The sequence below is a fragment of the Oryza sativa genome, chromosome 7, assembly GCF_034140825.1.
Source record: "Oryza sativa Japonica Group chromosome 7, ASM3414082v1".
NCBI classification, from domain to species: domain Eukaryota; kingdom Viridiplantae; phylum Streptophyta; class Magnoliopsida; order Poales; family Poaceae; genus Oryza; species Oryza sativa.
In genome coordinates, this window is record NC_089041.1 from 3935919 (window position 1) to 3949608 (window position 13690).

Genomic DNA, 13690 nt, shown 5'->3' on the forward strand with positions numbered 1-13690 from the left:
GTTGTTTCAAAATTGTATTCCTACTTTAACTCTCTTTTTAATTTGCCTAATTTCGGTTTTATTTTATTTTTTATTCTGAATTTTAATTAATCTACTATTGGGTTCTTATATGTATTCTTATTTCAATATTGCTTATATTTAATTCCGAATTTCAGTTAATTTTAAATTATGTTCCTACTTGAACTCTTCTTTTTTTTTTTCATTTTTCTAATTTTGATTTTTTTATTTTTTATTCCGAATTTTTATTACCCTCATATTGGATTCTTGTATGGACTCTTCTTTTAATATTCCTTATTTTTAATTTCAAATTTCATTTATTTTTAAATTGTATTCCTATATGGACTCTTCTTTTTTTTTTTTTGCTAATTTTGGATTTTATTTTATTTTTATTCCGAATTTTGATTAATCTCGTATTGGGTTCCTATATGGACTCTTTTTTCAATTTTGCTTACTTTTAATTCCGAATTTAAGATATTTTTAGACTGTATTTCTACTTGGACTCTTCTTTTCTTTTTCTCTTATTAATGTGGGAATTTCTAGCCCCCACAGCAAACGTGATGTCTTCTTTGAAGGTTGTTTTAATAATATAACTAGCTGGGTGGCCTGCGCAATTGCGCTGCTAGCACCCAAACAAAATCATATATTTTTAGTATGATTTACTTAAAATTTATTAAATAGTTATCTCGTTGTCTTAAGACTTTAAAAGACCAAATGTTATCATGCTCGTGTTTCTAATTATATAGTTTTTAAAAGTCACAGTTGCTACCCTTACTTCTATCATCTCCTTCTTTATTTACTTGCTTGATCTACTACTATTTCTATTCATTCTCCGTGGAACCTTTAAAATTAGATCTTATAGTTTTTAGAGTTTATTGTCTTGTTGCGTTTCTTTTTATAATTTCTAGAAGTCCCGTCAAACGTTGCCATTATACTCCTTTACGGCCTGTCCACTGTCTTTTCTTTTTATTGTCATTGGGATTTTAAAAATCGAACATTATTATCGTTCGGGTTTATTTTTTACTTTCTAGAAGTCTCGCCAAACCGTCAGCGGTTTTGCCATTGTGCTCCTCTATGGCTCGCTTGCTGCGAACCGTCTTTATTGTCATTGAGATTTTACGATCGAACATGATTGTCATTGGGTTTTGTTTTACTTTTTAGAAGTTCCGAACCTTTAAAAATTAGATCTTGTAGTTTTTTAGAGTTTATTGTCTTGTTGGGTTTTATTTTTTATAATTTTTAGAACTCCTGTTAAACGATGCCACTATACTCCTCTACGGCCCAATCGCCATTTACTCTTTATTGTCATTGGGATTCTAAAAATCAAACATAACTATCGTTGGAATTTATTTTTTATTTTCTAGAATCCCCGCCAAACGCCGGCGGCTCTGCAACTATACTCCTATATACCTTGCCCGCTGCTTCTCCTTTTTATTGTCATTGAGATTTTAAAAATTAAATATGATTATCAATAGGGTTTATTTTTTTACTTTCTAGAAGTCCCGGCAACCGCCTTGCCCGCTTGCTTCACGGCCTACCTATCGTTCCTCCTTTTAATCGTCATTAGGATTCTTTTTGGTGTTTTATTAACAATTTTTATATGTCCTATCAACCGCCATCACTTACTCCTTTATAGGCCTGTTAGTTAGGATTCCATTTGGTGTTTATTAATAGTTTTTATATGTCATATCAATCGCCACCTCTCTACTTCTTTTATAGGGATGTTACTTAATTTATCTCATCATGCGTTTTAGATTTTTTTTTCTTTTAATATTCTTTATTTTTAATCACCAATTTTAGTTATTTATAAATTGTATTCCAAATTGAAATCTTTTTTCTTTTTCTAATTTCATAATTTATTTTTTTTTCAAATTTTAATTAATACTACCATATAGTGTTCTTTTAATATTTTTATTGTTTAATTTCAGTTGTTTAAAAATTGTATTCCTCCTTAACTCTCTTTTATTTTTTTTCTAAATTATGGATATTATTTTATCTTTTATTGTAAATTTTAATTAATCTCGTATCGGGTTGTTATATGGATTCTTCTGTCAATATTATTGCTTATTTTTAATTCCGAATTTCAGTTAATTATAAATTGTTTTCCTACTTGAACTCTTCTTTTCTTTTTGCTAATTTCGGATTTTATTTTTATTCCGAATATTAACTAATCTCTCTTTTCTTTTTGCTAATTTCGGATTTTACTTTTATTTTTATTCCGAAAATTAACTAATATCGTATTGGGTTCTTATATGGACTCTTCTCTCAATATTCCTTATTTTTAATTCCAAATTTCAGTTATTTTAAAATTGTATTCCTATTCGGACTCTCCTTTTGTTTTCTAATTTTGGATTTTATTTTTATTTCGAATTTTGATTAATCTCGTATTAGGTAATTTTATGGACTCTTCTATCAATATTGCTTATTTTTAATTCCTAATTTCCAACTATTTTTTAATTGTATTTCTACTTGGACTCTCGTTTTCTTTTTCTCCGATTAATGTGGGAATTTCTAGCCCCCACAGCGAACGTGGTGCCTTTTTTGAAGACTCTTTGAATAATATATAATAGATAGATACTTCGTCCATTTTATATTATAAGACTTTCTAACATTGCCCATATTCATATCTCTACTACTTAAAAAATACGAGGTGCTTCCATCGTCCAAAAAAAAACCGGGTAAAAAAAACCGGGCAGAAAAAACCAGGTTTGTCCAATTAAAAAAACCGGAACGGAAAAAAGAAGTCCGATCCAGAAAAAAAAAAGGCGAAAAAAACAAAAAAACCGGACCGAAAAAACCAGGTTTGTCCGATAAAAAACAAAAAAAAAGTCCGACTCCTATATCCGTAACAGTGAAAAAAAAGTCCGACTCCTATATCAGATTCACTGTTACAAACAAAAAAAAAAGTCTTACTCAGATTGGTGAAAAAAATTGATGTGCCGGATTGAAGATCTGTTTGCAAAAACGGAATCTACATGTCGTGAGCATTCTATGTTTATATGATTTTAATTTTTGGATTTTTACTTTTATATTTGAGTCCAATTTTTATATTTACATCTGAGTCCCTATAATCTTGCAATAAGCTACTTGAGGTCGTTTTTGTTAAAAAATAATAAAAGTGAGAGAACAAAGGCAGAAAGGTGCATAAAAAGAAAAATAAAAGCCAAAAAAAAAGTCTGACTTAGATTGGTGAAAAAAATTGATGTGCCGGATTGAAGATCTGTTTGCAAAAACGGAATCTATATGTCAAGAGCATTCCATTTTTATATGATTTTAATTTTTGGATTTGTACTTTTATTTTTGAGTCCCTGTAATTTTTATATTTACATCTAAGTCCCTATAATCTTGCAACAAGCTACTTGATGTCGTTTTTGTTAAAAAAATAATAAAAGAGAAAGAGAACAAAGACAGAAAGGTGCATAAAAGAAAAAGAAAAGCCGCACAAAAAAGAAAATAAAGAAAAACAACAACAACAAAAGTTTTTTTTCCTTACTGGCGAAAAAAACTGTAGATCCGACGGAAAAAAGATTTGATTCATATAAAAGGCAAAAAAAAAAAGTGGTGACAAAAAAAACGCTAGATCCGAATCCTTTAAAAACAGAAAAAAAGTTTGATTCCTATAAAGGCAAAAAAAATCTAAAAAATTCGTTCGATTCCCTAAGAAAATGGTGAAAAAATGGTTCGCAAAAAATAAAAAGCTGGTTCATATAAAATAAAAAATGCAAGAGAGAAAAAAATAGAAACGGCGAAACAAAATCTGATTTCTAACCAGTATATATCTCTTCTCTATCTCTAATTTAACTATTTAAAAAGAGAAAATGCATGAGAAAATAAAAACGGTTAAAATAACGTGTGAGGCAAAAGTCAAAAAAAAGCGCAAAAGCACGCTAAAAATGTTCTCTATCATCAATAAAAAAATAAAAAGAAGCGCGAGAAAAATTATTTCCATTGTCGATAAAAATAAAAAGACGCGCGAGGAAAAAACTATCGAAAAAACACGCCATTTCTAAAAAAATGGTTTTTAAAAACCGTGCAAGAAAAAAACACCGTCTATTAAAAAAATCGCCCTGAAAAAACTGTCAGAAAAAAGCTAAAGTGATGGACGCTTCAGTCGGATAGGATCCATCGATTTTTTGCCATCTACTACATGGCTTTATTTTGTCATATATTCTCCTGTAATGCAAAAAAGCAAAAAAGAACCATCGAAAAAAACAAGCAAAAAAACGTGCCAGAAAACAAGAAAAAAAACACACGAGAAAAGAAAAGCAAAAAAAAGGGAGAAAAATATGGTTTTCTTCATAAGTAAAAAAAGCAAAAAAAAACATGGTAGGAAAAAACTGTTTAAAAGAAATGTGCCATTTCTGAAAAATGGTTTGAGAAAATCACGCAAGAAAAAAATACTGTTTGTAAAAAAACAAGCCGCTCATTAAAATAGAAACATTGTCATTAACATGATTATGCATGAAAAACATATATTATTATTAGAATTTTTTTACCCGTTGCAACGCACGGACATTTTTGCTAGTATATATATATATTAATAAATCTAGACATATATGTGCGTCTAGATTCATTAACATTTATATGAATGTGGACAACGCTAGAAAATTTTATAACTTGAAACGGAGGTAGTAGGTTAGTATTGACCCCGTTGACTATTTATCCTGCTTCGCCCCTGGCTACACGTCCATTTTCTAGTCTCTCTTGTCACCTAACAAAACTCATATCGCCGGCTGACATAGCTCTGAGGTGGCGCTCCTACCGGCTGACATACTTCTACTATACTTGCTCTAATAGGCTGATTTAGGAAGGCTCCAAAAATATTATATCATTATACTTCTACTATACTTGCTCTAATATACTGATTTAGGAGGAATCCAAAAATATTATATCATTATATAGGAGAGAAAAAAAAGAGATAAGCGGTAGCACTTCTTCCACGCATGCTGAGTTGGTGATTGTTCAAATGGCCACAGAAAAGCAAAGTTTGGATAATGTATACCATTTGTATGGAATCTATATTCTCCCTCAGATTCTCAGTAGGTGCAGCAGTTCCACCCTGGAACCTGCTCTTACGTACAAGCATTCTATATGAATGGATTCGAATCGGGGATGGATGCAGAGCCTATATGAGTATGCCGTGCTCCCGTATGTTCCTCCCAGATCCTATTTCATTTTCCTATATACTCGCTCCGTCCGTCGGCGAGCCGACCGTCGTTCTCCGCACCTTAACCCCCGACGGTTCCGGACTTCCGGTGCTCTCCTCCTCACCTCCGCAGTCCGCACATCGCACGCCTCCAGTGCGACCTGGGCCATGGAGGTCCCCTCCGGGGAAGTTGCCTCATCTGCTTCATCTGCTACAGCGTCCCTTCCACAATCTGCTCCAGCCGCTGCAACACAGCCGCCAACAGAGGTTCGCCAGCTTCTTATCCTTTTGAACAGAATGATTCATTCTGGGAAAAAAAAAGGGACTCTGTTCAGTCATTCGCTCATTGTGCTGGCGATTTTGGGGAAAAAATGGCTTACTATTTTTTTTCATAGCATCATACACGTGTATGATTCATCTCTACTGTGTCACTAATCAAATTGGAAATGTCAATTGATCAATTCAGGGATCTTTTAGCCGGGAAGTGTTTCTGTTCACCACTTCAGGCGGCATCTTCTTCGTGCTTGCGGCACTCACCAAAGTCATCACCAACGGCTGGCCACCGGTCGCCAGGACTCTCTTCGCCCTTTTCACCGTGTGTGTGGTGATTTTCCTAGCAGCAGGTTCGGTTGCAACCACTACCATGTCAGACCGTCCTAAACTGCATTTCCTGGCGAAAGTTGCAGCGAGAGTTTCCCTAATTATAGCTATCATGATACTAGAGATCCCATTTATTCAGATGGCTACGGGATTGTCAGCTCTTGTGTTCGCGCCAATACTCATGATAGCTACGCTCATTATATTGGGGTATATATGGTGGTGGAGCGAGCCTGACATCGTGTGCGCCTGTTTTTGCCGGATCTGCCGTAGCCGCGGTCAGGTTCAGGTTAATCCTGAGCCCGCTGAGGACAATGTGTGAAGTACTGAAGAAATCAAACTTCAGGTTTGTTAGTACGTTCCCTATCAAAATGTAATTAGAGGTGTAAAAGTGTTGGGTTTTTGTTTATCTTCATCGAGATTGTGATTCACTTCCGAGAGTCTCTGCGCCCAACAGGTCTTCTGCCTGCAAAACACTTCAAAGTTTTCTTCTTCCTTTGTCTTTGGGGACTCTAGAACCATCGGTATGATGTAGTTTCTAGGGGTGCATCACCTTCAATTGATAACCTTATCGCAAAATGTAAAGAAGATGCAGCCCTGTGGGCAGAAAGATTGAGCCACGCTGACAGGGCTGTTGTAGAGTCTTGGAAACTCATTTTATCATCCTCCCCTCACTCTAATGTAACTTAAGCTGCTGTACTGTTCCAATATTTTAATGAAAATTCAGGTGGGGAAGCTCCCCCGGTGACCAGTCTTAAAAAAAAAAACTTCCGAGAGTCTCTGTAATTGGAGTCTTGGACCATGCAGAAGATTGAATTAATTAAAATTCAGATTGTGAATTCATTTCTGAATCTGTTCTTGAATCATGGCAGAAGACTGAATAATTAAAGTGGTTGGCATCGCCATATTGGTGCATTATACTCCGTGCAAGGAGGAAGAGGGGGCGCACGATGACTGCGGTTCGACCGCGTCGTCCCATCCCTCTCCCGCGAGGGACAACACCCCGTCACCGTTGGCGTCCAGCGCCTCGAAGCGCGCGTCGACGCTGCGGCCGAAGGCGTCGTCGTCCGCCACGAAGCCGCGCACCGTCGACTCGTCCAGGTCCAGGATCACCACGCTCATGGCGGTCGATCGATCGAGCTGCTGCTGCTTGCTGATGTTGGTCGTTGGAGTGGGAGGGAGTATGTAACACCCCGCTCGCCGGCGTCGAGGATTCGGCCGCCGCGAGCCGCCGGATGGTGTGAACGCGAGAGAGAATTGGGGATAGTTTGTCACTTTGTCTCCTCTGTTTTTGTTCTTAGATAATCGACAGTTTACAACTCGACTCCTCATAATTTAAACCCTCTCATCCAGGCCCACATGACAGGCACTGAACACACACACGCACTATGATTACATAAATACGTTTCCACCCAACGAAGACGCCTTCGTTCACCCCGCCTTCGCTGAGTCATCCAGGTCCTCTGCTTCCTCTGTCACCAGTGGTGCCGCCACATATACATCATCCGGTGACACCCACCGGTGTGACACTGCCGCCCCCATGAGAAAACGAGCGCGCAGTACTGAATAATCCTCCCAGGTTGCACACTCAGCAGGTAATTCACCCCAACGAATCAACACCTGGGTTAAAGCAGCATTACCCTTCTTAACAAGACGGCGATCCAGGATCTCCGATGGCTCCAACGCCGAGATATCCAGCTGGACAGTGGTAGGTAACTCAGCAAAAACCGGAATGTGAGAAGGAACAAAAGGTTTCAACTGAGAGACATGAAAGACCAGATGAATAAGACTGCCATCTGGAAGTTTCAGACGATATGCTATTATGCTATTGATCCCACTTCACTGATAATCTCAAAGGGCCCAAAATACTTGAAGGCTAACTTGGGATAGGAAAACAGAATCGCCCACAGCAAACTCCCGAAAAGAATGTTTCTCATCTGCATATTGTTAGCCAACTGATGCTGTAGCATATCTGAAAACAGCTGCCTATCCTCCAAGACAGTCTGAACCCCAGCATCATCAACAGGAATATCACCAGGAACCAGCTCAGGAATAAATGCATATCTGGGGTCCATACCAAACAAAGCCTTATACGGTGTGCAATTCAAGGATGAATGGGGGAGGATTTCCAGCACATCCTGCGTCTGCTGAACACCAACGTGGATGGGAAGCAGAAGATCATGTTCGCGCTCACCTCCATCAAGGGTATCGGCCGCCGCTTCTCCAACATTGCCTGCAAGAAGGCCGACATCGACATGAACAAGCGGTGAGCAAAAACCTTCTCGCCTCACGCTCCCCACCCCCCCCCCCCCCAACCCCTCCTCTGATCTGGGTGTTCGTTTGTGCTGTTGGTGATGTTCTGGAATGATGTGTAGGTATAACGAATGGTTATTGGTGTTATCGGGCTAATTTCTTACAATCAGGGAAAACTAGATAATTTGAGCATCTTTCGGTTTGTAGTTGTACACGTTGAATCCAAAGTTGTGTGGTTGTTTCGTTAGTTCTACTGTGATGTTAGGTGGATGGATCTTGTACTGAGTTATTTTGTTTGGTAGTGATTAGGACGAGTAGGGTTTACTGACTGGTGCCTTAATTTCTTTGTGGTGGATTAAGTGATAATATGAGAAATTTTCTGCGCGTTACTATGCTGCAAAGCTGATTATTGACTGTCTGCAAACTGAGTTAAGATTGCTTGGAGCTTTTAGAATTTATTTAATAGCATGACCTTTGTAATTGTAAGTTATGGATGTATTTTTTTTTCCAACTTGACTCGGGATTCGAACGCCTGCTAATTTTGATGTGTTTATCAATTGGCGATGATGTTGATGGCAGGGCTGATCTTTTGGCTCCAGTTAATTGCCTAATACTGTCTTTATTTCTGCCGTAATGTCACGAGGTGTCAGTGTGTTGCAACTAGTTTCAGTTCAGTTGAATTTATGTTCTATTTGGCTTACTAGGCCAGGACCCTGGAGTTGCCCGTCACTACTTAGCAGTCTATATGATTAGTTGATCTTTTCTGGGACGTCATTAATTTTGGGCTACCAAGATGATCAGTCTATTTTTTATGCTCATTTGGAACCTGAAGGGCTTAATTAGATAAAAATGTGTTATAATTATCACAGCTATATTTTATTTGGTATTAGTTGTTTCATGCAGTTTGGCTAATCTGATACGCCATACTGTACTTTGCTTATGCTTAGTTAATCCGAGATGACTTTGTAACCAAAACATAAGATGGTGATGATTTTGTGCAAAACCAAAGGACTTTTATTTTACTAGTGAGAAAGCTAACAATTATGTTTCTCTGTAGGGCTGGTGAACTCACTCCTGAGGAGCTTGAGCGCCTCATGACTGTGGTGGCAAACCCTCGCCAGTTCAAGGTCCCTGACTGGTTTCTGAACAGGAAGAAGGACTACAAGGATGGGAGGTTCTCCCAGGTTGTTTCTAACGCCCTGGACATGAAGCTCAGGGATGACCTTGAGAGGCTGAAGAAGATCAGGTTTGGTTCTGCTCGCTTACCACATTTTTGTAGCTTTGTAACTTGCATGTGTGAGGTGCTGTACATATACCTTTCATGCTTTTGTTGGATTGATAGAAATTTTAGCTAAATTTGTTCTGTTTCAATGAGATGTTTATGGCATCAACAACTGGTCATGGGAATTTGGGAATAATTCATTGTTGGTTAATTTGTGTTCTGATGAAATTTCTACCTAAATATGAACTGTTCATGCCTTCGGTTATTCACACAGTTTAAATAATTCATTTGTATTATGATGAATCTAGTGGAGTGAACTCAGTTTAAATCATATTCTTTTTTGTGTCGAGGCTTTGGACTGCTAACTTCTTTGGGCTAATTAATTGCATTCTCAGAGTTGAACAAATTGCTCTTTGATTTCATTTGAACTACCTTTTGTAATTCAGGAACCACCGTGGTCTCCGTCACTACTGGGGTCTCCGTGTCCGTGGTCAGCACACCAAGACTACTGGCAGGAGGGGAAAGACTGTCGGTGTCTCCAAGAAGAGATAAATTCCATGTACATCAGCACAGCAAATATGCATTTTGCTTATCTTATGAGCGTTTCAATGATGTCGGTCTTGATAGGCAGTTTTGTTGGATGATGCTTTTGTCTAAGAAGATAGATCGTGCGTTGCAGGATTCTCAAACTTTTTATATATTGTTGACTTGGTTGTTTGGTACCGCAAATTCTGAAGCCTAATTTTTTACTGGATGTGTTTCTAGTGGAAGTTATGTTTTCATATTTCATTGCTGCTACGGTTGACATTGTGCTATTTCAACTTTCACACGGTCGGCGAGAACCATAGGAATCGATCACAATTCTCACACAAGAAGAGTGGTTTTGCCCTCTCTAATCAGCCGCTAATGTCATTTATTAAACTATGCAGACTTGCAGCCAAGGCGCAATGTCAGCGTCTAAATTTGCTAGCCATTTTAACGACGTAAGATGATGATCGATGTACGCAGTTTTGTTTGTATCATGCTGATTATGTACAGTTTTTTTTTTCACGATAAATCTACAGGTTTGATTCTTGATCGTGCGGTCTCAGTAGCTTATAGTACTAGAAAAAAAGGGTCCCCTATGCATTGAATTCATGGCGGCAGTGACATTCCCCGTGGGGTTTAATCAGCCCGGTGAGCGTGACTTAAACATTGGAGACATTTGTCACCAACAAAAGTACTCTTTTGGGTTTAGTTATACCGCCTCCATCAAAAGTGTAAGTAATATTTTATTTTCTGTTTTTTTAAAAAAAAATGAGATGAGCATATTTGTAGTCTCAATATGCTAAATTAAATTGTTGGCTGAAACCCAATGTGTTATTTTAATACGCATTGGTAGTATGCATACATATATTTCCTTGGTCTTGTCATATGGTGAGCGAGCTAATTCTTCTTAATCTTAATGATAAAAGAAATATGTCTTAAACTTTTGGATGGAGGGAGTTTTAGTCGTGGCTCCAGTAGCTAGTAGGGACTGTATAATAAATAAACCATATGCATAGTTTAAACTCTAATAAGATATAGATTTTTCTCTGGTTTCTATTAGCACGGTTTTCAAACTACTAAACGGTGTGTTTCGTGCCTAAACTTTTTATATATAAGTTACTATAAAACTCAAATAAATCTATTTTTAAATTTTTAATAATTAAAGTTTAATTAATCATGTGCTAATAATTTGTTTTGTTTTTGCGTGTGCACTTAATCTCGGAGAATCGAACGGGACCATGTGTATAGTGGTAGAGGCAACATCAATCAAATGATTTGTTTACACATTACCAACTACCAACACAAACACCATCAGCAGCAGCAGCAGCATTATGCATGAGAGTGAGTGATCAGTAGACCAATGCAGAGAGAGGATGATGCATTAGCATTAGCTATTAATTAGCTCTCCTTTAGCCTTTTCTTCTCCTGTGTAATTCTTCCAAGACTCCAGTAACAACCCTCCCTGTTGTTAAGTTTAACTCATGCAGCAGCATCATCAGTTACTTAGGAGAGTAGATGCATTGTTGCAATGAGAGGTAATTAATCTGATCTTAGGAGTTAGGACATGCATATGCATTGCTTCCCTTGGATAAACATGATTAGGCACATTGGTCAGATGTTAATAACTGAGATGGGATGAATAGTATTCCTTCCCATTAGCAGTAGAGGGGTAGTGAATTGGACGCGGGTGTGCTTCCTCCTAGAAGCTTCATGGAAGGAGTGAAGGTACCCATCACTGAATTTCTTTTGAAAATACACTAGGCTTTTTTCGAATTTGAATGAATACATTGCTTTCAAATTCTTGTGCACAAATGTACCATCGTCTTATCATCTTAGCATAGGGATGCGAAGCCATCACCGGCTTTGCCGTGCTCGTTGTCCCAGTACGCGCTTTGGCGCATAGTGCAAAAAACGGACCGGACCGGTTAAACCGGAAAAAACCATAACTAGGAACCTTGACGGCTCGGTTCACTTCAAAGACCATCCATGCAATCAGACCTGTAAAAACAAGGTGAACCGAACAGTTTTTGGGAAAACCAATGAACCGGGTGGTTTTTGACAAACCGAGTGGTTCGGCGTCGTGCGTAGAAAATGCCACACGTGACGCGGAGCAATTCCCTTGGGCCATCTCGGCCCATTTGGCCGTGGTCACTAGGGTTAGATTTTCCCCTGCCTCTCATCTCTGTCGTTCCCATCTCCATGGCGGCGGCACCAAAATAGCATTAGTAGTGGACGTGAGTAGTAGTGGTTTAGTTAGGGGTGAAAACGGATCGGATAATATCCTATCCGATCTGTTCCGAATCCGTTCGAAACGAGTCTATGGTAAGGGCTTTCAGAAATCCAACTGATATGGATGTGGATGCGGATGAGGATATGGTATCTCTAAAATCTGGCGGATGTGGATTATCCGATATTTTTATCGGATTATCTGATATGCCATTTGCTGGATAATTCAAAATTATCAACACATGTAATCACTCTATCTATTGCATATAACATAAGTTGGTCCATCTAATGGCCTAATTCATCAATTAACCTAGATTTTTTAGTCTGAGGCTTTCACCGCCTCATGTCACACTTGCGTAGTTGTATTTTTATATTATGAACATCACGTATTCATGTTGTTTAGCACTTAAGCACATAATTATTACAATGGGTCGTTCATTGACTATTGTATTATTGTTTCTTACATTGTTAAGTTGACATTGTATTGATTGCATACACACGTAACATCCGATAAATTTAATCCGTTTCCAAACTGATTCCGCACCGACTCCGCACTATTTCCGACATCCGAAACAATCCGCTCCGTATCCACATCCGTGTACTATCCACACGGACCGCACCCGCTCCGAGTTCGCTTAAAAAAATATGATTTAGGATATGGTATGATCACTATCCGTCTGAATCCGCTCCGTTTTCACCCTTAGGCTTAGCCCTAACCGGAGACCACCTCATCCCATATATAAATGCCTTTAGCCTATGGTACACGTCTTTTTTAACCCCTTTAATGACTTATATCTTTTAAATCACATATTATTTTCAAGATTTATTTGTACCATTATACTCTACATAAAATATGTGACAAAACAAGATCCATGTTGAATATATTCAAACATTTTATTAATTTAAAAGTAATTTATTAAATTGTAGAAGTAACTTAGCTATACAATAGAAGTAACTCTCTATAGCATTAGAAGTAATTACATCATGACTGAGTTTAAAATAAGAAATTATGTAGCGTAAATTCACAAGCAAAGTCTAGGGAAGATTTTTAAGTAAATGTATTTATGAAAATAAATTTAATAAAGTCTAAAAGTAATTTACATAAATCATAAAAGTAATTTAGCATAAAATGGAAGTAAGTTGTTACAACATTAGAAGTAAATTCATTGTAGAGAGAAAAATATTGTCTATCTAAAAATCAAATTTAAAGTCCACAAATTATAGAATTGACTAAAAATAATAATAAAATAATCAACTTAGAGCATTATGAATATATAAGAAGTAATTTAGTCGAATCGAAAAGTAATTTATATATGTGATAAAAGTAACTTACGTATATAATAAAAGTAATTTACAAACATAAATATTTTTCTATCGTAATATAATCATGTAAGATCTTATTGTAAAGATTAAATTGTAATGAACACAATGATGTAATTGGATTGTAGATCAGATAAGTAATTTGAGAGAAAATTTTATAAGAGAAAAAAAAGACATGCATGCATAATAGCAAAAAAGACATGCATGTCTTTGTATGTGTGTAATTTTTCTTTGATGTATGTGATGCCGGCACCATCGTGGACATATTATGCATTCTTGATTCTTTCGGCATCGAGTCAAGACAAGCCATTAATTATCAGGATTTTCGTTATTCTGTGTGACTTGCACTGGAGTATATCCACTTGCTTTCTCCCTTTTTTTTCCCTTTATCGTTGGGCATG

General features: G+C 37.3%; 1 protein-coding gene and 1 non-coding gene across 2 annotated transcripts; both read left to right on the forward strand.

The window, feature by feature from the left end:
• The first annotated feature begins 4993 nt into the window (after nucleotides 1-4993).
• Nucleotides 4994-6171, forward strand: LOC107277788 (uncharacterized). The gene is made up of 2 exons (XR_010742743.1): nucleotides 4994-5410; nucleotides 5610-6171. It is a non-coding gene; the product is annotated as an uncharacterized protein (transcript).
• A 1668-nt stretch (nucleotides 6172-7839) lies between these two features.
• Nucleotides 7840-9964, forward strand: LOC107275870 (small ribosomal subunit protein uS13z/uS13y/uS13x). The gene is made up of 3 exons (XM_015790661.3): nucleotides 7840-8006; nucleotides 9051-9239; nucleotides 9662-9964. The coding sequence occupies exons 1-3, from the start codon at nucleotides 7855-7857 to the stop codon at nucleotides 9765-9767; spliced, it is 447 nt and encodes a 148-aa protein (XP_015646147.2). The 5' UTR covers nucleotides 7840-7854; the 3' UTR covers nucleotides 9768-9964.
• Nucleotides 9965-13690: the final 3726 nt, after the last annotated feature.

Bases quoted from the DNA above. Each gene is read 5' to 3' on its own strand.
- LOC107275870 (XM_015790661.3), top strand. From the start codon at position 7,855: ATGGGGGAGGATTTCCAGCACATCCTGCGTCTGCTGAACACCAACGTG. The intron at 8,007-9,050 runs GTGAGCAAAAAC...GTTTCTCTGTAG, and splicing joins GACATCGACATGAACAAGCG to GGCTGGTGAACTCACTCCTG. The intron at 9,240-9,661 runs GTTTGGTTCTGC...TTTGTAATTCAG, and splicing joins GAGAGGCTGAAGAAGATCAG to GAACCACCGTGGTCTCCGTC.